This window comes from Setaria viridis, chromosome 4 (assembly GCF_005286985.2).
Source record: "Setaria viridis chromosome 4, Setaria_viridis_v4.0, whole genome shotgun sequence".
In the NCBI taxonomy this organism is placed as follows: Eukaryota; Viridiplantae; Streptophyta; class Magnoliopsida; order Poales; family Poaceae; genus Setaria; species Setaria viridis.
The window spans coordinates 9,228,700-9,256,511 of NC_048266.2; the positions used below are offsets into that span (position 1 = coordinate 9,228,700).

Here is a 27,812-nt window from a genome sequence, read left to right on the forward strand (position 1 = left end):
GTTGTTGCCAGGTTGTTTTGGGCCTTGGATAAGCATCGGCATTATAATGAACTTTCGCTTCATGCACAGCCAAGGAGGAAGGTTGAACATACATAGGGTCACATGCCAAGTACTATGATCACTACTCAACTCACCAAATGGATTGAATCCATCAATACTTAAACCAAACCTTATGTTACTTGCACCACTTTCAAAGTCTGGGAATGCTCTATCAATTGATCTCCACTGGCCCCATCCGCGGGGTGTCTCAGCATCTCATGTTGCTTATATTCTTCTTTGTGCTATCGCATCAACTTAGCATTTGTCTTGTTTCTGAACAAACGCTTCAAGCGTGGTATTACAGGGAAATACCACATCAACTTCGCGGGAACTCTCTTCTTGGGAGGCTACCCCTCGACATCACCAGGATCATCTCTCCTGATCCTACACAATAGTGCTCCACACACAGGACAAGCATTCAATTTCTCGTATTCATCACCACGATAAAGGATACAGTCATTAGGGCAGGCGTGTATCTTCTGAACCTCCAATCCCATAGGGCAAACAATCTATTTAGCTGCATATGTTGTGGATGACAATTCATTATTCTCGGAAAGAATCTTCTTGACAATTTTCAACATCCTCTGAAATGCCTTATCGGACACACCATTTTTAGCCTTCCATTACACAAATTCTAGTGTGGTACCCAATTTTTTATGGCCCTGCTTGCAATCTGGGTACAATATTTTTTTGTGATCATTAATCATTTGTTGCAACCTTTCCGATTCCTTCACAGTTTCGCAATCTCTATGTGCATCCCGTAGCACCTGACCAAGGTCATCAGTAGGGCTGTCTTCTGCAAACTCATCTTCATCAGCCTCGCTCATTGTAGTATCTGCAAAAGTATGGCCTGCAGCCTAATCTGGAATGTTGTTATCATCCTCCTGTTCTTCACCGTCTTCCATTACAACCCCTCTTTCGCCGTCCTAAGTCCAAACTAAACAGTTAGGGATGAAACCGTATCTAAACAAGTGGCTGTGAATAGTCCCCCAGGAAGTCTGTGAATAATCCTTCTTGTTACTGCAGTGGAAGCATGGACAACATATGAACCCGTTCTCTGGCTTGTTCACTTTGGTCACTTCGAGAAAATAATGCAAGCCATCACCAAACTCCTTGGTTCGTCTCTCCACGTTATACATCCATTGCTGGTCAATCTGCATACTATTACGTGTAGAGAATAGCGTAAGCACATTCTGTTAACTGGGATTAGAGAAACGGAGGTGGTACATCCATTGCCGGTCCATCTGCATCGTATTTCGTGGAAAATGAACATAGGATATCGTATAGAATTATTGTTTATAATTTAGTTCTTGCATTAAACATGAGATAAATAAATTGTTGGTCAAAAAATACAATTATTAATTGTTAAATTATAGTGACATGAAAAAATGTAGCAATGACCAAATTCTATTTTCTCACACCCACAATTTATTTACCTTAATTTTATTGCAATGACTAAATATTAAAAACACATTTACTCTAATTTTTTCTCATACATAATATTGAAATCCTCTCCATTCTCCCTCACATTCTAGCTCAAAATCCTCTCCATTTTCTCCTTCACATTCTCCCACACATCAAGTTATTTTAACTAATACGAATCATATATAACAAGCAAACTATCCATCACATTCTAGCTCAAAAACATGTATAAATAAAAATCCTCTCCATTCTCCCTCATTCTAAAAAACTAATTTTTCTCCCTCTCTAAAGCATAAAATAAAGCATCATAAGAAAAAATGAAAGGAGGATGAAGTAGCTAACCTTCACAACACTTTGAATGAGTGAAATCCCCACGGAAATGAGGAAAAAAATTCAGGCAGCACCTCCCTAGAGTTGCTTCGTCGCCATGGAGAGAGGAGGATGAAGCTCTTTGGTGGAGTGGAGTGGCTCATGCTAGAATTTCACTCATTTTCCCTCATTTTCGTGGGAATTTCACTCATCCAAAGTGTTGTGAAAGTTTTCTACTTCATCCTCATGTTATGCTTTGATTTATGCTTTAGAGAGGGAGAAAAATGAGTTTGTTTCTTAGAAAGAGGGAGAATGAAGAGGATTTGTATTTATACATGTTTTTGAGCTAGATTGTGATGCATAGTTTGCTTGTTATATACGATTCGTATTAGTTAAAACAACTTGATGTGTAGAATGGAATGGATAGTTTATTTGCTAGAATGTGAAGTAGAAAATGGGGAGGATTTTGAGCTAGAATGTGAGGGAGATTTATGTGCCATATATAGTATGTATCCTTGCAGTGGTTTAAGAATCATGTACCCTTGTCTAGATGGTTTATCTTGTCAAATTCAATATGGTTTTTCAAATCCATACTTGTTGAACTTGCATACCGTGTTCATCTCGGTTAGCATGTTCTCCGCTGAGTAGCAACGGACGTCAAGGAGGAGCTCCGATTCTACGAGAAAGAGCGGATACGAACATCGTGGAAAATCGTGTCCCCTTTTTTGTAGAATCGAAGCTCTTCCATGACGAAGGACGGTGCCACCCAGTTGAGAACATGCTCGCTAGATGATCACGGTCTTCAAGTTCAACAAGTTCTGTAGTGCTAAGGTATGAATTTTTATACGTAGATGGCTTCTGCTATTGGAGGAAGTGGCGATGGTGCGGGCGATCGTCGTTCCTCTTGCGACAAGGGGAAAACCATAGTTGGCCCTCTGGATAAGCCAAAGAAAATAAGCACGTTGGAGAAAGCAATGCTTCGTTATTTGCAAAAACGTCATGAAGATGCTGTTGTGGCGGGTCAGGAACCTCCTTTTGGTGGTCGTTATGCTCCACCGTCAGTCCCGGATGTTTCACGTCCACTTAGTACTACCGTTCCAGGAGGCACAAATAAACCACAGGATGAGGCTGGGTCAGCGGAACCTTCATCTTCACCGCCCAAGAATGCTTAAAGTCCTCCTAGACAATAATCAGTGGATGGCTTGTCGTAGTGTATCATGTTGTTTGGATCTGTAATTTAAATATGTGTATTTTTATCTATATCTAAACTTTCAGCATTATTTGCACTCAACATTTGACATGCTTTCAATTATGAATCCATTTTCATGCATAATCAATTTTCAAGTGCAATCCATTTTCACGCGTAATCCATTTTCATGTGTAATACGATGCAGATGGACCGGCAATGGATGTATAATGCGGACAGACGGAGCAAGGTGTTTATTGATGGCTCGCATTATTTTCTCGAAGTGGCCAAAGCAAACAAGCCAGAGAACGGGTTCGTATGTTGTATATGCTTCCAATGCAGTAACAAGAAGGACTATTCAAAGGATTCCTGGGGGACTATTCACAGCCACTTATTTAGATACGGTTTCATGCCTAACTATTTGGTTTGGACCAAGCACGGTGAAAGAGAGGTTGTAATGGAAGACGGTGAAGAGGAGGAGGAGGATGACAACATTCCGAACTAGGCTGCAGGCCAAGCTTTTGCAGATACTACAATTGGCGAGGCTGATGAAGATAAGTTTGCAGAAAATAGCCCTACTGATGATCTTGGTCAGGTGCTACGAGATGCACAAAGAGATTGCGAAACTGAAAAGGAAATAGCAAAGTTGCAGCGCATGATAGATGATCTCAAAAAATTGTTGTACCCAGATTGCCAGCAGGGCCATAAAAAACTAGGTACGACACTGCAATTTGTGCAATGGAAAGCAAAAAATGGTGCGTCCGATAAGGCATTTCAGGGGATGTTGAACATTGTCAAGAAGATTCTTCCCGAGAATAATGAATTACTGTCCACAACATATGAACACAAACAGATTATTTTCCCTCTCGGATTGGAGGTTCAGAAGATACATGCATGCCCTAATGATTGTATCCTTATCATGATGATGAATATGAGAAAATGGATGCTTGTCCCGTGTGCAAAGCGCTGCAGTATAAGATCAGGCGAGATGATCCTGGTGATGTCGAGGGGCAGTCTCCCAAGAAGAGAGTACCCGTGAAGGTGATGTGGTATTTCCCTATAATACCACGCTCGAAGCGCTTGTTCAGGAACAAGCCGAATGCTAAGTTGATGCGATGGCACAAATAAGAACGTATGAAAGATGAGATGCTGAGACACCCCACAGATGGGGCCCAGTGGAGATCAATTCATAGAGCATTCCCGGACTTTGAAAGTGAAGCAAGGAACATAAAGTTTGGTTTAAGTACTGATGATTCAATCCATTCGGTGAGTTGAGTAGTGGCCATAGTACTTGGCCCCTATGTATGTTCGACTTTCCTCCTTGGCTATGCATGAAGCGGAAGTTCATAATGATGCCGACGCTTATCCAAGGCCCAAAACAATCCGGCAACGACATTGACGTGTACCTAAGACCGATGGTTGATGAACTTTTACAACTCTATAAGGAAGAAGGTGTACGTGTGTGGGATGAGGATAAACAAGAGATCTTTAATCTATGAGCATTGTTATTCGTAACCATCAATGATTGGCATGCACTGAGTAATCTTTCGGGACAGATAAACAAGGGATATCGGGCCTGCACCCACTGTTTAGACGACACAGACAGCATGTATTTGAAGCACTGTTAAAAGGTCATCTATATGGGTCATCGTCGATTTTGCCCTGCTCACCACTAGTTGAGAAAGAACGGCATGCATTACAAAGGGGCGCCAGACGATCGTAAAAAACCTGCACACCATAATGGAAAAAGGGTGTCTTCGAGATGATAAAGGATGTAAATGTAGTCTTTGGAAAGGGTCGTGGTAGGCAACCTATTCCGAACGATGATAATGGATGTGCACCCATGTGGAAGAAAAAGTTAATATTTTGGGAGCTACTTTATTGGAAAATCCTAAAGGTCCGCAACGCAATAGACGTGATGCACCTGACGAAGAATCTTTGCATGAATGTGCTAGGCTTCATGGGTGTTTATGGGACCTCGAAAGATACATTGGAAGCATGGTAGGACCTGAAAGCCATGGGGCAACGAGATGACCTACATCCGGAAAAGAGACATAACGGACAACACTACTTACATCCTACTAGTTACACTCTCAGCAAGGAAGAGAAGGATAGCATGTTTGAATGCTTGAATAGTACGAAGGTCCCATCTGGGTACTCCTCGTATATAAAGGGAATAATAAATATGAAACAAAATAAGTTTACAAATCTCAAGGCCCATGACTGCCATATATTGATGACCCAGTTCCTTCTGGTTGCACTGAGGGGTGTTCTACCAGAAAATGTCCGATTGCCGCTCATAAAGCTATGCGCGTTTGTCAATGCAATTTCGCAGAAGGCAATGGATCCATCCAAGCTATCAAAGCTACAGAATGATGTGGTGCAATATCTTGTCAGTTTTGAGTTGGTATTTCCACCATCCTTCTTCAATATTATGACACAATTACTGGTTCACCTAGTAAAAGAGATTGGTATTCTGGGACCTGTATACCTGCACAATATGTGGCCTTTCGAGAGGATCATGTCAGTCCTAAAAAACTATGTTCTTAATCGTGCCCATGCAGAAGGAAGTATCGTCAAGGGATATGGAACACAGGAAGTGATCGAGATTTGTGTTGATTTTATTGACTCAATTGACTCGATTGGGGTTCCAGCTTCACGCCACAAGGGGAGGCTGCGGGGAAGGGGCACCCTTAGAAGGAAATCAAGTTTGAGCAATGATACTGATTTGTTCAACAAGGCACACTACACTGTTCTGCAACAGTCATCCTTTGTGGCTCCGTATGTCGAGCAGCACAGGTAGATGGTAGTTTCCAAAAACCTGACGAAATCCGATGCTTAGCTTACACGTCATCACATGGAAACTTTACCCTCTTGGTTGCGCCAACAATCGTGAAATTTCAAGGCTATGAGATAAGTGGTTATACATTTTACACGAGAGCCCACGACTAGAAAAGCACGAACCAAAATAGTGGTATCCTCATAGATGCCATAGATGGAAACAATAGCAAGGAGTCGTATTATAGTTTCATACAGGAGATAAGGGAACTTGAATACAGACCGCTCTACATCCCTCTATGTCTTTGCAATTAGGTGAAGCTAACTGCCGTAACCAAAGATCAGTACGGAATGACAATAGTGGATCTGAGCAAGACTGGATACAGTGATGAACCATTCGTACTTGCCAATGACGTGCATCAGGTTTTCTATGTGAAGGACATGTCTAGCAAACCCAAGAGAAATCCAGAAGAGCCATGGGAGCCAAAGCGCAACATAGTTCTTCAAGGTAAAAGAAAAATCGTGGGAGTCGAGGATAAAACAAACTAACCAGATGATTATGATCAGTTTGATAGCATGCCTCCATTCGCTGTTGAAGTTGACACAAGCATCCTGCTATCCAAAGAAGAGGCTCCGTACTTACGCTGCGATCATGATCAAGGAACTTTCGTGAAGAAAAAATTTTATAACGTTGTATTATAATGCGCTAAATTTACTTCACCTTTATGTAACACTTGATATAATTTTATGTATGCTTAAATTAGTTGAGTTGAAGATTTATTAGATAAACATGAACAATGTTAACCACATACATAAATTGAATTTTTTGCGCATTGAAATTATTTAATTGAATAATTTCTTGATCAGCGATGCAATAAAATAATTATTTTAGAAGCTAAAATAACTGGTATAGAATTAATGACTCATTCACACTTATTGTCAATATACTTACTAATTTAATATATTTTTGCATGTTCAAAATATGTAAAGTTTTTTATTTTTGCATCCTGAAATGCAATGAAAACATAAATAAAATCAATTTCCAAAAAACAAGTGGGAGACAAAAGTATGGGAAAAGTCCCTGTTATCCCGGTTAACAAAAGCAACTAGGATAAAAGGATGGCTCTTTTGTCCCCGATGCCAACAACAACCGGGACAAAAGGCCCCCCCTTTTATCCCGGTTGAAAACTGTGACCATGATAAAAGGGTAGTTTCCGATGTCCGCCAAAAACATACCCTTTTATCCTGGTTCCAGTTTGCAACCGGGATAAAAGAGGGGCCTTTTGTCCTGATTGGTCCTGGCACCCGGGACAAAAGGGCCTTTAGTCCCAACGAACTGGAATAAAAGGGGAGGGGGATAAAAGCAATTGTAGCCTCTTCTACACCCCTCCCCCTCCCCCCCCGCCAACTACACTTAGGCAAAATTTTCACCACTGCCAAGATCCGCACCCTCCCGTCTGCTCGGTCGCCGCACGTCCGCCTCCCTCACCGGCCCTCATCATCCTCGTCACCCATTGCCCCGGCCGCCATCGTCCCACTGCCCCGGCCGCCTCGCCCGCGCCCGGGCCGCCTCCTTCTCTATCGCGCCCCCTCGACCTCGTCGCCACCACCTCCGTCGTGCCACCTCGTCGCCGCCTCCATCAACGCTACCTCCTCCGTCGCTGTCACGCCCTCGTCCGTCGTGCCGCCTCCATCCCTCATCGCTGACAACCTCCACCCCTCGTCACCGCGGCCAACTCGCTCCGTCCCCGCCTTAGCCGGCGTGCGCATTGCTACTCCGCCGCCCCAGCCACTGCCGTACGGCCTCGTCGCCCCAGAAGCTAGGCACCGATCCCCCCCCCCCCCCCGGGCACTGGTGCCGGGAATGAACGGCCTTTGCTGACGCAAGCCCACCTGCGTCAGCAAGGGCCTTATTTATTTTTTAGTTAGAAAATAAATAGATATTACTAGAAAATCAGTAGATTAGTTCTGCTATTAGTAAAAAAAATCAATAGGAAATTAGTTGAAACTTAGTATAATTAGTAGAAATTTGTATGAATTTGGTAGAAATTATTACAAATTACTAGTAGGAATTTAGTATAAATACTTAGAAATTAGAAGAAATTTGGTATGAATTCTTAAAATTAGTAGGAATTAGTAGAAATTTTCTAGAAATTCCAATAAATTTGTAGAAATTTGTATAGATTTGGTAGAAATTCTTACAAATTACTACTACTTTGTAGAAATTTATTAGAAATATTTAGAAATTAGAAGAATTTTGGTAAAAATTCTTAAAATTAGTAGGAATTAGTAGAAATTTTCTAAAAATTCCAATAAATTTGTAGAAATTCGTATAAATTTGGTAAAAATTCTTACAAATTACTACTAATTTGTAGAAATTTTAAACACTTCGGACTTTGTGGGATTCATGTTATTCTATGATTTCATGTATATACATTAACGTACATGTAACTAAGGCGATTTCATGTAAGTTTCATTTCGTGTGAGTTGCCTATTTCATGGTTGTTCTATGATTCATGACTGTCATGTATGATTTCATGTACATTTCAATCAGTAGTTGAGATGGCAGACGTTGAGACCGCAAGGTATCTAATGGAGCATATTATTGCTGGTAATGGTAGTGGCTCCAACCTTCCCATATCGTACACCGATGAAGAGGGTACCCAGGCGGACATGTTCCTCAACATGTAAGGCTATGGCAATGAAGAGCCCGAGCCCCAGCAAAACCTTGCCGTGGCGGAAGGTTCCGGTGATGGCAAAGAGCCCGAGGCCCAGCAAAACCTTACCATGGCGGAAGGTTCCGGTGAGGTATATATAATTTCTATTATCCTGCTCCATCATTATTACTATATACTAATTAACAAATCTTAAATTGTTAGCCCTCTGGATCGACAAAATGTCAGAAGACCCGAGGTCGTACAAGGGTGATGGATGGGAGGCTTGTCATCACAGAAGTCATAGAAGAGGGCAGGCCGGTTGCTCTCGAAAAAGTAGCAAAGAAGTACATGAGTCAGATCGAGGCAATCGTAAGGGACAACGTGCCTATCAGCATCAGGTAATGGAAGGGCAAAAGCACTAATTCGTACACGCTCCGGATACACAAAAGAATATGCTGTTGGAAGATGTCAAGAGACATTTCACATTTTTCGAAGGATATATTGAAAAGGATGTGAAAGCGTGGACGCTGAAAAAGATTCTTTACACAATTCCATACATTCAAGAAGATGCTGGATGCCAACTACCTTAAGAAGGGCCGAACTCCATATTTCGATATGTGGCCAAAGTTGAGGGACCACTGTGAGGCATTTGTCGAATACAAGAGGAGCGAAGACGGTGTGAAAAAGATCCATACCAACACTACAAATGTTGGTCATAAGGAGTACGATCATCGTCTAGGGTGAGGTGGTTATGGCACAACAATTCCCAGATAATTCAAGAGGAGTACGATCATTATTCTAATCCGCAGCGCATGGAAACAATTCATGAGGACACACAAAGGTCCATTTAAAGAAAAACTTACATGGAACACAGACTTCTCGGTACGTATGAAGTCTGCACATTTTGTACATTGTATAACATCAATATTTCATAACTTATTTTTTCCCCACTGAAGTGCTTAAGACAGGAACCCGGGAATAATCTATGTGGCTACTACATCTGTGAGCACATGCACAGTTTTATGGGACCCAAGGGACTAAAGATGACGCCGCACAACTTTAAAGTACGTAAAATAAAACTATTATTAGTTAAATATTTTCTAGCTCCTTATATTTAATTGTTCGTGTAACATTCACATATTTCCAAATTATAGATGTTAAATATTCAACAAGGACTCTTGAAGAAGAAAAGATTAGCGGCAATATGTGAAGCTCTCATTGGATTCCTAATGGACGAGGTGGTAAATCCACAAGGAGAATTTTATTACGATGGACGAAATTTAGACGCTCCGAGCAACACCTCAACGATAAGATTGTAGATATATAGTTTGATTTATATATATAATACGCGCTAAGATTGATTTGTATAGTATGCTAAGAATTGTATATATACACTAAGAATTGTGTATATATATTGTATAATTACTAATTTCATTCATTTAAATACTAGTTGATTTCAATATAAAAAAAGTCTCAACTACAAAAGGATCCGGGTACATACGTGATGCATGAAATTACAGGCGCCATGCAGGCGCCTGCATGGCACGCGCCTGAAATTTAAGTAGGACTTTAGTCCTGGTTGGTTTTACCAACCGGGAGTAAAGGGCCTGTCCCGCGCCTGGCGTGGTAACCAACCGGGACTAAAGGGTGGCTTTACTCCCGGTTGAAGGACCCGGGACTAAGGGGGTGTTTGGGAGCACTCCACTCCAATTGCTCCACTCCACCAACTTCAAAAATTTCGTAGCCAAACGCGTCTAGCTCCAGCAACTCCGGCTCCAGGAAAAAGGTGGAGCAGGGGGTAGATCCACGTTTTTGTGGAGTACCTCAAGAGGTGCTCCAAAAACCCACTTTACAGACCTCCTTGTGGAGTTGGTGGGTATTTACCCACCATTGCCACTCGTTACACACGTTACCGGTTCACGAAACAAAAAAGCCTCCCGTCTCTGCCTTCCACCGCGCCGCCCGCCCGCCGCACCGCTCGCCGGCCACGCCGCCCGCCCGCCCGCCGCGCGACGCCGCCCGCAAGCTGGTGCCTGGTGCCGCCCGAAAGCTGTCGCGCTGCCCGTCGCGCCGCCCGCCGGCCACGCCGCCCGCCCGCCCGCCGGCCACGCCGCCCGCCCACCAGCCGCGCCGCCCGCCCGCTCGCCGCGCGGCGCCGCGCAGAAGCTGATGCGCTGCCCGCCGCGCCCCGCCCTGCGCCGCCCGCCCGCCCGCCAGCTGGTGCCTGGCGCCGCCCGCAAGCTGCCGCGCTGCCCGTCGCGCCGCGCCGCCCCGGCCTACCGCCCGCCTGCCTGTCACGCGTTGCGCTGCGCCGCTCGCCGCGCACCCGCCCCTGCCGCGCGCGGACGCCCACAGCGCGGCCTGCCCCTGCTCGCCACGCCCCGCGCCGCCCGCCGCGCGGCCGCCCCTGCCGCGCGCCCGCCCCTGGCACGCCGGCCGCCCGCATGGGTATAATGGAGAAGAAAGGGAAGAGACTGACAAGTGGGACCCATTCACATAGGTATAATGGACTTTACACAGCAAGACCTTCTGTTTCCGGAGCTGGATCTGTGCATTTTGCCAAACATGTGGACAGCTCTGGTATTTTTTTGGAGTTGGTGGAGTGGAGCTGCAATGTGGTGGAGTTGGTGGAGTGGATCTCAAAAATTTGGAGTGGAGTGCTCTCAAACACCCCCTAAAGACCCCCTTTTGTCTCGATTGGTTTATCCCGGATGGATTTTCGGGAGATATGCACCCTACCAACCGGGACTAAAGGTGAGTTCTCTACATGTTTTGTTTCTTTATAAGAAAATTTATAGAAGCCTTTTCTTTCTATTGTGTTGCACGTGAGGATTGACATATAGAGGTGTTAAGAATTCTACGATTATACTAAGATCTAGCCTAGTAGTTAGATGCACCTCAGTAGCATCCAATAGGTCTAGGTTAGACTCCCTGTGAGAGCGAGTTAAACGAATTTGAAATAAAAAAAATTATAGGTTGGAGCTTCGACTTCCGACTTCAGTTAAAGAAAAGATGAAAACTTACCTACTGACTTCGGTAAAAAAAAAAAAGAACTTACAAGGCTTTGCTTTGTTTTTCTATCGATGCATCCTTTGGTCCATAGTTTCTCGACAATATTGGGTAACTTATTAAATCCTAGATGGAAATTTCTTATACCTATTTTTCTGGTCAATCTCTTATTAACAACTTTGCTGAATGTAACGAGCCGTTAAAGTGCAGCCCAGGTCTAGTAAAATGGCACACTGCAAAGGTCAGCGTAACAAAGTGGAATCTATGACCAAATTAATTGCTAGTTCAATGCTGTGGTGCATAGAGATGTGCGCGAACGTAATATATTTTCAGACAACTGAGATCCACGATCCCTCGACTAAACTTTCTTTCATAGTCTTCCAAGAATCTCAATTTGTCGGCCTCCTCCAAATAAAAGAAGTCAAATTAGTAACTTACAGTAATCTCCTTGTACTCAGTTTCGACCAAGTTGCTCCAATATGAAAACAAAAAGTTACAATCGCCTTTTCCCCAAAAAACATGATACAGTCATTAGAGCTTTTTTTTCAAGCAGAAGTATACTTAACACGCCTATGGACGCACGCATCCACGAGCATGCCACAGACGGCTCTCCGTTTCACCGCTTCTTCCTCAGGATCTGCAGCAGTATCTCGTTGAAGGTGTCGACCGGCCCGGGCAGGCAGAAGTGGAGGCAGTCGGAGTACATCTTCTCCGGCATGCCGTTCGCGAGTGGGTTGGGGCGCATGTACAAGCCAGGATGCCCATCCGGCCGCAGCGAGGCCAGCTTCGACACGTCCAGCACCTCGATCCTCAACGAGCTGTTGTCCTCACCGCTCCTCGCCCTCGCCGCCTCGGCCTCATCGTAGACGATGTCTCTCACCTCCCTAAAGACCCACTCGTTGTCCTTCTCCCCATCCTTGTACGGCTCCGTCCTCGTGCATGCCGTGGGGTCGTCGGTGGGTTTGCCTTCGAAGTGAGACATCGAGAAGGTGGCCAGCACCAATGTCCTCGGCCGCCCGGCGGCGGACGACCTCAGCCGCTCCACCGATGTCCGGTACGCCATGTGGAGCGGCCACGCGTAGCCTAGGCCGGTCGTGTTGAGCTCCGGGGGTGGGTTGTGGGCGCCGATCACCTCGCTGTTGTTGTAGTAGATGGCCCCGTTCAACAGCCAGTGCGCGGCGGCCAGCACCACCACGTCGAACGTGTCGGCGTCGGCCGCCCAGCGGTCGCCGGGCGTGTCGAGATGGACGTGGTTCTCGCGGATGGTGTCGTCCACCGATTTACCCGTGGCCTTGACAAGGAACGGGTTCCAGTAGTAGGACACCTTGACGTCGTGCGTCGGGAACACGTAGCGCCAGAAGTTGTACTTGCGCACCTCGCCCACGTCCCGGTAGAGGAGGCGGTAGGGGAACGCGGCGGTGAGGAGGCAGATGAGGGACTGGGCCTGGTTCCGCGCCATGGAGTCGCCGATGAAGGCGACGTGCTTGCCGTGCACCGCCGAGAGGAACGCCCCGGCGTCGAACGCCGGCAGCGGGCACCCCCCGGCCGGCTGCCACCGCCAGTCGAGGTAGCGCGTGTCGGGCCGCCCGTTGCGGATGCAGTCGTGGCTCTCCTTGGCGTTGCACTCCGTGGCATTGTACCGCCGCGCGTGGCCCGGCGCCCACACCCAGTTTCCCACAGAATAGTTGCAGCTCCTTCCTCCTCCCGGACTGCAAGGTAGAAAAAAAAAACGCACAACGTCACAACTCACATCCAACACAGGAGACCTGTATGGTCTACTCAAGTATTAACCATGAAGAACTAAAGATCTAAGCATTTAACATTTATCACTTACACTGACGAGACGAAGGAGTAAGTGTTGTTTATATACTGGCGCAGAGGAGAGAACACCGCCTGTTGGGTGTCGTCAGGAGAGCAGCAGAGGAGGTGGAGGAGCGCCAGGAAGAGGAAGCCGCAGGCGAGCCAAGCGCAGACGGGTTTGGAGAGGAAACAGCCATGCTTTTTGCCGGATGGCTTCTGGTTGTATGGATCCAGCGGTTGGTACGCTGATCCCATCTCTCAGTAGCCACTGCACTAAGCTACCTAGCACTAGCAGGGCAATGATAGCATGAGGGGTTTCAAGAGTTCGTAGTTCCATGTACATATAGAAGACGAGTTAATCTTGGAAAGAATAGTTTAGAACTTCTCTGTAATTGTTTAGTATATTAAGTTCTGTCTGGACGACCTAAGTAGTGTCGGCTCATATTAAAGTACCGATGTGTGGTCTGTCGGTGGGAAGTTACGTTGCACTAGCACCTTTCAAGTCGTCCTGGTTGCCTGGTTGAGACTTGTAAATTATACAGGTGGTACCTTTTGACATTTTTCCTGTGTAAAAACAGAAATTAACTGTTCATAACGTCATAGAGACGGAAACAAAGTTAATTAGTACAGGTAATCTCTTGTTCCGAATAGATGTCTGTCAAGTACATTATTGCTACACGTTAGCGGTCTTATAGGTCGTCTCATGCAGTGTCACATAGGATTTTTGATGATGTGGAGGAGAGAGAGTGAGGAAAGAGAAAGAGATCATTGTTTCGCGAAACAACCACCTCATAAGCTAAATTGTAAAACTACGAGACAACTTAACAACTATTGTGCGAGTTATTGTTGTCATGCAACTCATAATATTTCTTTTTTCATATGCACAAATTAAGGAATTATATAGCTCTACCAGACAACTTATAAGGCAACCCATTGTATAGGTTGTCTGTTGAGTCGTCTCAAGATTACGTGTTAATACATGAGACCGACTATTAGATGACACCAATATATTTGTCCTTAGGCATGCTTCTGTTCTGTCATGCAGAACCTCATCAAGGAGAAATACTTGCCGGATAGTAATTGGAAAGTACGTATGGCGAAACCAAATATTTGGAAGGGCTCCGGCTCCTACTAAAATAGTTCTTCATTTTTTTAAAGTGTTTTTTATTAAAGCTTAAGCACTTGAGATAAACATTTAGCAAAACAGCTTCTCATTTATTTTTATAAATAGATGAAGGAGTTAAAATGTCCAATATTCCCTTACCTATTTTAGTGATTATGCATATAGTTTTACATTTTTCTTCAATTAATAATATGATTTTATATGAAATCAACAAAATATTCTTTTCCTCTTTTATAATCTTTTTTCTTATTTTTTTCTCCCTACCCTTTTTCCTCATCTGGGTTCTCCTTCTTCTTCGTGCCTTTTTCTCCTTCTTCTTCGTGCATTTTTTTACGGACAGCAAGAGATTTGCCGAATTTTTATTAGAATAAAAGAAAAAAATCAACAATGGATACAAAGAAAGGGTAAAAGACCCCGCAACTAAAAAACAGCGAAACTCACCAACTTGCCCCCAAAACAAATAGGTAGAAAAAACAGACTCTTCCGGAAAAGAAAGGAAAAAAGAAAAAAGAACACAACTCCATAAACTGTCTAGGTGGGTGAAATTACTGTCGCTTGTGTCGCCATTGTGAATTGTTTTGTATCCTCTGATTAGAAAATGCGACCTCTTCGACGGGTTTAGATTCGTGATTAAACGTTCTTCTGTTGAGGTCTTTTTAAATATTCCATGAGAAGTAGATAATGAGGTCGTCAAAGAAAGCTCTGCTCTGTTTAGCGACCATTGCTTTGCATTTTCTCCACCATCAATTTATCGAGAGCATTGTATTACTCAGAAGTAAGCCCTAAACTTACTAAGCCGCTCTCGTGTAGGGGCAATCTTTGCACAAGTTGCGTAGGCGTCTCCGAATTTGAGTTGCATAACTTGCACAAAGGGTCGTTTGGCCAACCACACTTTTCCATAATTGTTTGCCATTAAAATTTTCCTATGGAGTAAGATCCGGTATTTTGGGTTTAGGGCCTTCTAGATTGGAATGATGTTGAATCTCTTCATCCGGCCATGGAATTGTGCGCGACAGGCATTCTTTTGTTGTACACTCCCTGTTTGCTGTCCCGCCTTGTACCGCGGCCAATCTTCACACTCGGTGCTGATCCCTTCCTTCCTTGCACCGTGCTGCTCGGCCTCACCCCCTTGCATCGCGTCGATATGATCCCTCACGTTGTGCCACAATATGTTCTCGTCATGCCGCATGCGCATACCCGTCCCTGCAGCTATGGTGTGGAGGATGGGTTGTGCGGTTGTAGCAGTCATGGCCCATGCCGGCTGCCACCGTTCTTAGCAGGTGCACCATTGTCGGGCCACCCTGCGGGTGGATCAAGAGCAAATCCAGCTGATCCATGCTTCTTTCCCCTCTCTGGCCGGCCTCCTTCCTGTTGCATGCCGATGGTCGCCGCAAAGCGCGTCCATACGTGTTCACAGTGACGAGGAAAGAGCAATGCGCGAGGGAAGAAGGGACTTAGTACGTAGTTAGCAATTTGGTAGTAATTTCGGTGAAGTTTAGATGTAATTCCGTACCCATTAATGTGGGGACAGGAAAGGATAGGGGAGAGATCACTACTTTCAGCTGCCGCCGCCTAGTGTGATTTGGTGGATGGCTCCAGGCCGGCTTCACTACCGAAGCCAATTTCACATATACCGCTTGGTGCATCTTCAAGTGAAGCCGCTTAAGAAGCATTTTAGGGAGCCCCGCCAAGTGCCAAAAACACCCTTGTTTTTACCCAGTGAGTATAGGGAGGTGTGGCAAGTGTTACAAGAAGACCCTTATTTTCCCAGCAAACTCGCCCGGCCCGACAGTCCAATGTCTTTAGTCAATCACTTATGATGTTTGATGTCTTCAGTCTCCAATTTGCTTTTATCTTTCTGCACTTGTTGCATATCGTAGAGTGTAATGTACTCATGTAGCCTTTTAGAAAGCACATTACCCCTAATTATGAATTTCAAATGCCAAACTATGTTTATTTTTCACTACAACAAAACATAGTGGTAGCCAGGCTTGGATTGCTATGCTATTGAAAGCATGTGTGAGTATGTATGTATGTATATATATATATATATATATATATATATATATATATATATATATATATATTTTGTATGCTCCAGTTAGTAGACATGGTTGTTAACACGCTTTACTAAAGCGCTTCAAAACTTGCAACTTAGATACGTTTTTAAAGTGTCGTTGACACGTTTTGATAAAAGCGCTTCTATGATTATTATCTAGATACGTTGTTAGATGGTATTGACACGTCTCAAGAAAGCGTGTCATACAGGTCTCGTGGTAGAAGCGCTTCTAGATATGTTTATTGAATGCACCTCATCAAGAAATTAAAGTGGTGTGACCTAAAATCATTTTTAAAGTGTCGTTGACACGTTTTGATAAAAGCGCTTCTATGATTATTATCTAGATACGTTGTTAGATGGTATTGACACGTCTCAAGAAAGTGTGTCATACAGGTCTCGTGGTAGAAGCGCTTCTACACCTCATCAAGAAATTAAAGTGGTGTGCCCTAAAATAATAAATTAAAAATGTTTGGTCTCGTGGTAGAAGCGCTTCTAGATATGTTTATTGAATGCACCTCATCAAAAAATTAAAATTAAAGTGGTGTGCCCTAAAATAATAAATTAAAAATGTTTAAAAAATAGTCATGGTTTACAAGAATCATCTATCAACACAGACACCAGCTTAGAAACACAATCTTTTGTGTCTTTGATACGTATTTTATATACCAAAACTACGAAATACGCGAATTGGGCCTGTTCGCTTCAGTTTATAAGCCAGATGAAAAGCTGAAACGGCTGATTTGTTGTGAGAGGAAAATACTGTTTGGTGACTGATAAACCGGCTGAATAAGCTGAAGCGAACAGGCCGAAACTCCACATTGGCCTCTTCCTCTTCTCTCAGATCTCCTCGTGAGTCGCGACTCAAACTCTGCACCCCTCGTGAGCGCGGAGTGCCGCTCCCATCTCGATTCCTCGCGTGAGGCCGTGGCCCCGTGGTGGCGCACCGGCGCTGGTGAATCCCAGACCAGGCGGGGTGACGGACGGCATGTCGCTGGAGGCGTTGGCGAGGTGAGCAGCTGCTGCTCACGCGGGCGCAACCAAGGAGAGGGGTAGCGGCACAGCGGCGTGGCCGCCAGCCAGTGCCGGCCGCTCCTACGCAGTGCGCCCGTGGCAGGCTGAAAAATCAGCCGCAGCAAGCAGGTTATTCTAATCCCCCACCTGGTATGATGGCCCCATTGTTTATTGTTCAATTGTTTATTGGTTGTGGCTATGTGAGTTTGTGTCAAATTTTTTTCAACTAGCAATCAGATTGTTTTAATTGGTTTTTATGCATCATTTTTGTAGAATATAGCAAGTAGATTCTTTCTCCTACTCTTTCGGCAAGCGATTGTGTTTTATAGTGCTATCTGTGGTAGAAGAACAAAAATATGAAACTGGCTGAGATTTTGATGCTGACTTTTACCAGAATGATCTTTTGTGGCTTAGAGATTAAATTGTATAACGATTTATTACGGTCAAGGTATAACCTTGAATTATATAATTTTATTTAGTTCCACCTCGTAATTACTAGCAGGATTGCTTTGCGGACGTATTAGTGAAAATTTTATACCCTCTAGGATGTATCATATTAGCCAGATAAAGCCAACACCTTGTATTGGATATAGTTAAATGAGGAATATAGATTTTAATATATGAATGTGCGGAAAAAAATATTAGATGTAATATCTTAAGTATTGTTTATGTTTTTTTAGTGTGATTGATAATTGAGTTAAGTCCAGGGGCTCGACGGGGTCACGGGATGCAGGTTGCGTCAGCGGCCGCGGTCGATGGCGATGGCGGATGAGATTTTTTCTTCTTCTTTTGTTTTTTAGATGCTTATGGTTTGCAATCCTACTGTGATAACCAAAGTCATCACTTCCGATCTTGATCCGTTTTGATCTAACGGATCGTAAAACCGACAATGATGATGGTTATGGAGCCAACAATGATTGTCCAATTTGTAGCAGTGTTTTAAACCATATTATAATATCGCTCTAACTTTTATGAAATAATTGATGTGATCGCTTAGATTTCAAGCTACATCTATTGAATTTGGTGTTTGTTCCCGTTGTAATGCACGGGTATATTTACTAGTAGTATGATAAAGTATGCATGTGGCCTTTGTTTTTAGTACACGTATATTTTCCTGTAAAATAATTAATTATATAAAAATAAAATGAATAAAATGAAGTACCGTACTTTTTTCAGTATAAAACAAATAAAAAAAATGAAAAAGAATGATAACAGATGGCGGCATGATATGCTAGACTACACGCGTCCGAGCCGAGAAAAAAAAAATCACGCGAAGCCGGCCTCCGGCCCCACGTCACCTCAAGTCGTATGCTCCTATCCATCCATCTACCGTTCCTCAGTTCTCTTATCCATTCGTTTCTCTCTGAAATTCCCCCTTCCGTTTCCCTTCCAGAGATCGTTTCCCTTCCAATCTCTGGTTCTTTCCCCTTCCGTTTCCCTTCCAATCTCACGTGTGGGGATGATGCAGGCATCTCCAGCAAGAACGGCAGCAGCATGGGGCGAATGGGCAATGCGCGATGAGCTCGTGCCCTCGTCTCCCACGTCTAGATGTGTAGTAGCTGGGAAATGCTCCTCACCGAGGAGGCTGGTCTTGTCGAGAAGTCGAAGGCGGTGCTGACTGAGGAGCAAGATAGCAATGGCGCTATGGCCTGGTGATGTTGTTTCTTCAGGTTTCCCTTTAATTTTAGCCCGCCTTATTTTTTCGTTTGCCGCCTCTTTTTTATCATCAGTTATCTTCCAATTTTTGTTTTTTTCATTTGCCACCTCTTTTTTTGTTTTGCTCCCGCTTTTTATTTGGAGTGAACAAGGAGCCAATATAATTCCTCGCACATCGGCGCCCCTCCATTTCTTCCCAACCCCCGCCTCCAACCTCGTGCGCTCTCTTCGGCTGTACCTTCTCCATGCGCAGGTGATCTCAATTTTCATCTCCTCTTCCTCTTCTCGTGTTAAAAATCAATCTAGGGTTGCGGAACAGACTCCCAATGTCCTATCAAGGTTTGTAGAATGCAGCGTGCAGGAGGGATTTTGGGGAAGTCATGGAGGCAGGACGCCGAGGCGAGGCGAGGCGATGGCGATCCCCTCAACCCACATCCGCGCGATCCAGACTTCCAGACAACCCACAGTGATTCCCACCTCCGCCTAGATGTGATAGTTTTTTATTAAACTAATGAGTCTGCTTTCGTAGTTCAGATCAGATCGTCCTTAGTCCTAAAATTCATGTCACATCGAATATTTTTAGATACTAGGAATATTAAACATAGATTAATTACAAAACTAATTGCACAGACAGAGACTAATTTGTGAGACGAATCTATTAACTCTAATTAGTGCATGATTTGACAATATGATGCTACAGTAAATATGTGCTAATGATGGATTAATTAGGCTTAATAGATTCGTCTCGTGAATTAGCCTCCTGTAATTAGTTTTATAATTAGCTCATATTTAGTCCTCCTAATTAACCTCCTAATATTCGATGTGACATGAATTTTAGTCCGGACTAAAGATCCAAACACCCTCCTTAGGTTCATTAGTTTGTTGTTCCAGAATTCAGTGCGAGGGTGATATTCTTTTTCCACCGTCGTACAGCTAGAAGCCTGGAACAGTGAGGGACTTTAAACAAGCCACATTGTTTCCTTAAAATTATTTTTCCTTGCCAGCATTTTATTTATATAGTTTATTCCCCCCTTGATCCCTGCTTGGAACAGAGGCAAGAAGAATAAATAACTTTCTGGGGGGGCAAAAGGACGCTACATAGCTACAACACATCTTTTTTTAAAAAAGAACTACTGCTAAGTGCTAAGCCTAGAGTCATGCGCAGCTATCCCAACGACAGGTTTGTCAGGTCATTGCAATATGTACACTGTGCAGATTCAGTTTAATTTGCACATGCTCTGTGGATTTGAAGATGTGTCATAATATAAAAAATAATTGTACTGCAAGTCTCTGGCAATACTGCCTGAATTGTTACCACTTTACAAATAGCCAGTAGTTGCATAAGTGAGTTATAACTCTAGCATGTCTAAATCTTCTATTGCAATGTTTTTACCACGTGAGGTGTTCTTCTATGCAAATAGATTAGAAAAAGGAGATGGATTCTCATTTTAAGAAAGCATCCACGCCATCAATTTGTTAAACTCTATATCTAAATCTATATGAAAAAAGTCTAAAGTAACATAAACTCTGTCTTGAAAAATAACCTAATTAAATAGATCACTCAATTTTCATCTAAATTACTCACATATGCCATTACTGAAAAAATATATAAATTAACCAATAAATTTGGATCAAGTTGCCCTTCTCTCATGTTTAAAAGACAATAAGCCTCTAAATTTGCTTTTATATTGGGTACCTTGTTTAATTATAAAAAACATCTTACTCATATATATGCTTCTAAATTGTCAACTCTTGTCATGCTTGATGTGCCTTACATCGCAGATCTTGTACACATGAACATATATATTTCCATGCTAAACACATTGCAACGAGAAAACTATGAATGGGTTTAAAAAGGCATGTAGAGTAATTGGTGGCTAAAGTCTATCACAACTAGATAAAGATTGCAACATACCTATACGAGTATTATGTTAGAATACGAACAGATAAAATAGAGAAATAAACAACTTTGGTTAGCTACTAGCCCCAAACCTATCCAAAATATTCTAACACTACGTCTCTTAAAATTACTAGCCTATGTAAGGGAACAATTGGATTGATGAATAAGCATAATCCACTGCCAACCAAGGAGGGCTATCATGCATCTTGGAAAAGTTGGAAACCAATACAGAATCATATTACTATCACTACCCACTTATTTAATCTGTCCCAAGTCATCAAAACCTCATTCCATTGCATGTTTGCCCAAGTCCATGACACAAGGTCTAGCTTCATTAAAGGAAAGTTAGCACTATGACAAAACATGCCATTGCACAAGGCTAAAAATCACAATGTCAAGTGGTTTTTGAAGCGGCCTAGATGGTCAGTGAATAGTGATATAGAAAAATAGTGTCAAATTCATCTATAATATTGGTCTATGTGTTGAGTTAAAAACCGTTTTTAATGAGTTGTGAAAATGAAAAAAAGGCAATGTTGGCCGCTATTTTTTAAAATAATTTAGGCATGCTTTTATCCAAGCGGAGATGACGGAGAGCATTTCTCATCATCTCGTTAGGTGGGTAGCGCCACCATGTTGAGCATGCGGGTGGTAATGATATAGGACTGTGGTATGGAGGGGGAGGCCAAAGTAAAACAAGTCATGATGGGGCATGTTTACAAGATAAGCAAGAGAGGCAATTCTGTAGATGAAGTCGAAGATGCGGAGTTGATGCCTCTATTACTGCCTTGACATATTCGGCCATTGTTATGGCCAAAGTGGATAAGCTACCCCAAATTGCAGATGACGAACACCTATATCTATAACCCTCCTCTCTCATTAGGCTCCACATGTCTTTATCTATGACAATGATACGTCTCTCCAAGCTCTAAATCCTAAGAGTTAGAGAACATCTAATGTGAGTATTGTGAACGAGAGCAGTCTCAAGTAGGTAAAGAAAGTTGAGAGCTGGGCTAGAGTTTGATTTACTATGCCAAGAAGACAAATGGGTCAAACATTATCTACATTATCTAACAATACTATCGGAAGTGGGTTTCTCAAAAGAATCGATTGGGACATCTGTATTTGAATCGCACATACATTTTTCTAAAATTTGTTTATGATTAGTTATTGCATATGGCTTTTTGGAAATTTATTTTAAATTATATTACTGAAAATTGCCTTTTGTTACCCTTCTAAGTTAGTTAAGTTTAGTAATTGGATGATGGGGTTATATCATGTCCTTCCTCACCTCTAAGGGCCACTTTGGAAGCTCAGGTTAATTAACCCTGGGAAGAATGACCCTACGGGGTATTTATTTTGGATTTTGAAATCCCCCTCCTCCAGTGGCAGTGCTGGCCCCTTCCCAGCAGTGCTGTTTGGAGAACCTGACGCATGGCAGGGCTGCCCCTTCCCCTTTCCACACCACAGCGGGAGGGAATAATTTCATGAAAAAAATACAAAATACAAACAGTGTGTTATAGCTGTATAGGACATTTGCATTGCGCGAAATTGCATGCATGCAATGGTCCCTGCGACAACATCATCAAGTGACGATCCTTTTTTGTTATCGGATTTAGCAGCAGTTGTACTGCTCGAGGGAAGCACACTGGCCGGAACCGCACAACAAAATAGTCAGAACGGAACCACCTGATGAGTGGAATAAGAGGGTGTGAGGTCTGGCCAGGGCGCCCTCGTGATTTCAGCAGGACCTCTAATATACATCCATATATATTACATGCAAAGTTTAATTTAAATATCAAGTAGATCCGGCGAGTATTTGCTATATAAGAAATTCTAGCATCTCATCACCCCTTCCAGTTGACGAAACCACCATTATCCACCATTATCCAAGAGATTAAGACAACGAAACCACCATCTTCCGGTCAACACTCACTGATTCTAAAAAATAAACAATAAAATAATAATTAGGAATCACCAGTCTGTATAAAGAACTAAGCATAAGCGGAGCATATTTACTAAGCCATGAAACATGCACATATGAAATTTGTTGATGAAAGACCAGATTAACTTATCAGACTCAAATAGCCTAATCCAACAAACACACCTGAGCAAAGGGAAAGGGAGCATACCTGAGCAATCTTTTTCTTCTTCAACCAAATCAACCAGACATTTGGGTTTTTTGTGCCCACTAATATTTTTCTGTTTGTTTCACTTTGGAAAACTTCATTTGCATCAGCTTTTTTTCATCCGATAGCCCTTCCATGGCATCCACAATGTCAATACATTTCTCAATTGAGTAGTCTTCCTCACGTCTTCTCTTCTCTTCTAACTTTTCTAAAGTTTTTCCAATTTGATCCTTTCTAAAGTCAATGTAATCCCCAAGTTTTGCAGCCATCTGACTTTGTTTGCGTTTCTTTCCACCGGTAACATCTTGGTCCTCTGAATTACGACTAGCTGGAGCAGATTGAACTTCTATGCTTTCTACACCACCAAGTCCAAAACTGAGTAGATTTCTATCAATAGATGCCATGCTATGATTGCTTTGCTCTGAGATACTTGTCTGGGGAGTGGGTTCAGTTGGCAGCTCACTGTTATGGGGAGTATGTTCAGTTCTTTGTGGTGGTGGCTGAATTGATGTAAAATTTAAATCCCCTGTGGCCACACTTCCTATTAAACAAATAATCAAGGTAACAATATCAACATCTTAGCATCTACAATAGCGAGAGTTCAAACTAGGAACATAATCTACAATGAAGTGACTCTCTAAAGCACCATCCACACCATAGCACTAAAACAAGAACAGAGGCAATGAACAACAAGATGAAAGCATTACCTTCATACAATAATTCCAAGCTGTTAAATAAAGGAAATGGCTTCTTACGGAACTTGGCAACTTTGTGGTTATCCTATTGAAGTACAAAAAAAAATATGATTAGATGGTTTGTATAAAGGTTAGCTGTTATATAAAGGGTTGTTATATAAAGCTGATTCTCCATTTAAGAGACCTAACCTTAATCAACTTTTCCCATCCTTTTGGTTCTGCAATGATCATACCCAAAGTGTCATTCCAGCCAACACCACTTTTCCTCGCTTCTTTTATTATCTTATAGTTTCCTTTTAGCTCTTTCTCCTTTTCTTGCACTTGTTGCTTCGTGAAATGTGTCGTTGGAAACATATCATTGAATTTATTTGTGATATTCCTCCAACCTTCAGCAGTCCACCCATTTTGTCCCTTAAACATTGGGACGTTGGCAAGCTCTTTCAGAATATCCACAAGTCCCTTCTCATACGTGTAGCTCCACGTAGTTCTTTCCGTTGACATGGCTGCAAGAAATAAACAAGATTAGACAAAGGTTGTCATAAAAATAATACAGAAATAAGCAATGAAGTAAAAAAACAATACAAGCTGTCATAAAAACATTTATGCTTCACCTAATTATTACGGGCAGCCCACATCTGAAGAGCAATTTGGTCTCGTAGGGTGCTTCCTTCATTTGATTGCAATTCATTTGGATAGTTGTTATCCCCCTCTGGCAACTCAACATAATCAGATGGGTTGATATTATTTGGTTGGTGATCTAGCCACCCTTCATCCCCATTTAGTTTTCTAATGAGATTATGAAATACTGCAGCTGCCGCTGGAATTTTAATTTGATTCTCTATTGGATGAAATGTCCCAACTTTCAGGATTGGAAACCGCTTTTTTAGCACACCAAAGGCCCTTTCAATATGATTGCGTAGCTGTGCATGCCGGTGGTTGAACAATTCTTTATAATTTGCATACTGATTTCCATGTCTCCTAAACTCACTCAGATGATATCTAACTCCTCGGTATGGAGCAATGAATGAGGAAGTATTTGCGTATCCACCATCTACAAGGTAGAACTTCCCCACAGGAACATGAAAACCCTTCGCACGTGCAGACCGTAAGACCCCTGCATCGGATGCAGATCCTTCCCAACCACATGAGATAAAAGTAAAATTTAAATCAAAGTCACATACACACATGACGTTCTGTGACAAGGTTCCCTTCCTATTTCTGTAGGGAGCGGCTCTTTCTTGTGCAATGGTGATAGGAACATGAGTGCCATCAATGGCCCCAATGCAGTTCTGGAAGAAAGGCATAAAGCGAGAGTCTGATGCAATCTTCACATGTGTATGACTCACATTTGGGAGCTTCAAGAATCTATGAGTCGGAATTATATCGAAGAACTCTGTTATTTTCCTATGAATTGTCTCACCACTATGCTGGAATTACCAATTTGCCATGGTGGAGATAGAAAAAAAAGAATAAAAAGGATCACTTATTTTTTAATGTTTCATCAGGGGCCAAGCAGAGAAAGATTTCAGGATGGAGGTTCAGACGATCGGGCGTGTCCGGCACAAGAATCTGGTCAGTTTGCTCGGCTACTGCAGCGAAGGAGCATGCAGGTACAGTGCAAATATCATTTAGTGTACATCCTGAATTTCATTGACAGTATTTTGACCCAAGTCATTGCTGTGGCCACTTCATCAGGATGCTTGTTTACCAGTACATGGAGAACAGTAATCTGGATAAGTGGCTGCACCACGATGACAGTGAAATCAGTCCACTGACCTGGGACATCAGGATGCGCATACTCCTTGGAACGGCTAAAGGGTAACGCTTTTATTTTCTTTATTTATTCATACTAGCTTTCCTGTCTAATGTCCGGACTGAAATTAAGATTACCAGAAAACATTAAAACTTTGTTGACAGTTGACACAGTACACTAGTAATGCTCTTAATGGCCATGATTAAGAAAGTTGTAAGTTGCGCCTGAAAGCAACAGTGTATGTACCACATATCCATTCCACAATGCACCTGAAGATAGCCCAATCCACTCCCAACTAAATGCAAGAACTACATGTTCCATTTCTTTTCGAAACAAATAACAATAAGGTAAACAGGTACAACTCAATTGTCCTAGTAGTCCTTTCCATCGTCCAAGACATTGTACTGATACTAGCATAACACCAGCTAACATCAAAATTATGTAGTGCGGGCCTTGTCTAATCATTTTGAAAGCAAGCACATAGGTAAAGTCAAATAAGATTAGATTCTGGTGTGAGGTCTGTAATCGATGAAACGGTTAAAGAATGTAAAGCCCAATCAAAATTGGTGAAGCAAAGTAGTGACGTGAATGCGCTTGAATACCATATAAACATTGGATCACGCAAGAGAAGACAACTCAATTCTGTAAAAGAGAAAAAAAAGGAGACAGTCGAATTCAGTGTACCTGAGTGTTAGCGAAGATGCCGAATTCAGTGGCAGCGCGTCCGCGAGCCTCTGAGACGTCAACGAGTACGACAACAGCGCTGCCGGGGGTCCCTGGCGGAGGCGCGTCGAGCGTGATGGAGACAGATCTCGCAGGTCGCCAGCGATGGGGAGCAGATCTCGCAGGTCGCCAGCGGCACGGGGGCGGCGGCGCGATGCGGTCGCCAGCGGCACGGGGGAGCACGGCGGCGGCGGCGGGCGAGCACGGCAGGGATGGGGATGCGGACGCGGAGGGGGGGCGCCTGGTGACGATGCGCGACGCGGAGGGGGTTGCGCCGCCAGGACCCTCGAGGTGAGGACGGCTCGCCCCGGGGAAAAGTCGCGGATGTGGTCTGGCCTCCCCGTCCGATGGGCTCCCAAATGAGGAGGCGATTCGGCCCGTGGTGAGCTGCCCGCGTGGGCTTCCGACCCAGGGAAAATAGCGGGATCCCCTCGAGGTTCTGAGTTCCCAAAGGAGTCCTAATAATATTTATAAATGCATATAAACCTTTTAGACATAGTGAATATGAAATGTACACCATTTCCTATATATATTAATGACGAAGATTTCATCTTCACTAGAAACTAAAGAAATTTCCAAATATTTAGTATGGGAATGAACATGATATACACCTCCATCAAATCTTATTACCAACTCAAGTTAATTAAAAAAGATTAAAAAGGAAAATTCAACAAACATATTTTAAAGAATTGTATGCAATGACTATATTACAAGCAGATTTTTCATAACCCACCTAACTATAATGACTAGATACATCTTAAACAATGTTTACATATAAACCATTTTCATTGCGTAACAGTTGGTTTTTAAACCGTACCAGATGGCTTTCTGCACCACTGAGTATAGTTTAGACAGTTGGCCTTAAAAACCATTGGCAGTAAGTTTATTTTAAAAAGAAAAGAAACCATTTACGATGCGTTGTTTGTATTGAAACATTTTGTGGTAATACAGACCAAGTTAAGCTTGTTTTGCCTCGGACTTTCGCAAAATATTCTGCTTGAACTGGATGTTCCAATAATTCCATTGAAATGAATGGTTTTAGGAGCATTTGCTCTGTTTTCTATTCATGAACCGTTTGTCCAACATAGTAATTAAAAAATGATTCCCTTTGATTTAAACGGGCCCTTAAAATACATTATATCCCTGGTCTAAATGATGTCCTGCAAAGATCAGAGTAGCCACTGCTTGTTTAACTCGAATCTGTTACCACATTAATTGCTAATTCAACGGTGTGGAGCATGGAGATGTGCGAAAACAGAATATTTATTCAGAAATAAGGACAACTAAGATCTATGATCCCTCGACCTTGTGCAGATAGTTTTCTAAGGGCATCAACTTGTCAATCCCAAGATTATTGAAATTGTTCAGAAGCTTGATCATCCTAATTTGCTTGAGATAGACTATCTTACGGTCCGTCACCAACTCAGAGGCTAAGCAACGGTAAAGTTTGTCACTTCAGCTGAGGGAGGTAAAAATTGCTGGCATTGAGTTTCGCGATGTTGTGCAAGGACACGTCGACTACTGCATGGCTTTCGCGTGCTCTAAATTTTGTGTTGCATCACTGGG

At 42.9% G+C, this 27,812-nt stretch overlaps 2 protein-coding genes and 1 non-coding gene across 6 annotated transcripts; 1 reads left to right on the top strand and 2 right to left on the bottom strand.

Annotated features, from left to right (window-relative positions):
* Positions 1-11,726: 11,726 nt before the first annotated feature.
* On the bottom strand, positions 11,727-13,508 carry LOC117853224 (xyloglucan O-acetyltransferase 1). The gene is made up of 2 exons (XM_034735601.2): positions 13,235-13,508; positions 11,727-13,109 (listed from the first exon to the last, which is right to left on the bottom strand). Exons 1-2 carry the CDS (start codon positions 13,453-13,455, stop codon positions 12,017-12,019), a joined length of 1,314 nt encoding a protein of 437 aa, XP_034591492.1. The 5' UTR covers positions 13,456-13,508; the 3' UTR covers positions 11,727-12,016.
* A 5,101-nt stretch (positions 13,509-18,609) lies between these two features.
* Positions 18,610-25,716, top strand: LOC117852118 (uncharacterized). Of its 4 annotated transcripts, none has more exons than XR_011898007.1 (4): positions 18,610-18,699; positions 18,862-24,875; positions 24,995-25,380; positions 25,466-25,716. It is a non-coding gene; the product is annotated as an uncharacterized protein (transcript). The 4 variants fall into 4 exon arrangements; XR_011898010.1 differs by lacking the exon at positions 18,610-18,699 and having other exon boundaries at positions 18,711-19,302; positions 19,397-24,875; XR_011898008.1 differs by lacking the exon at positions 18,610-18,699 and having other exon boundaries at positions 18,711-19,302; positions 19,404-24,875.
* Positions 24,136-25,074, bottom strand: LOC117852117 (uncharacterized). The gene is made up of 2 exons (XM_034734073.2): positions 24,382-25,074; positions 24,136-24,273 (listed from the first exon to the last, which is right to left on the bottom strand). Exon 1 carries the CDS (start codon positions 25,072-25,074, stop codon positions 24,382-24,384), a length of 693 nt encoding a protein of 230 aa, XP_034589964.2. The 3' UTR covers positions 24,136-24,273.
* Positions 25,717-27,812: the final 2,096 nt, after the last annotated feature.

What these genes read in the sequence shown, in the direction of transcription:
- LOC117852117 (XM_034734073.2), bottom strand. Translation starts at nt 25,074, where the DNA reads ATGCCTTTCTTCCAGAACTGCATTGGGGCCATTGATGGCACTCATGTT.
- LOC117853224 (XM_034735601.2), bottom strand. Translation starts at nt 13,455, where the DNA reads ATGGGATCAGCGTACCAACCGCTGGATCCATACAACCAGAAGCCATCC. An exon ending in TACTCCTTCGTCTCGTCAGT is followed by an intron (nt 13,110 to 13,234) that starts GTAAGTGATAAA and finishes TCTACCTTGCAG; the next exon opens with TCCGGGAGGAGGAAGGAGCT.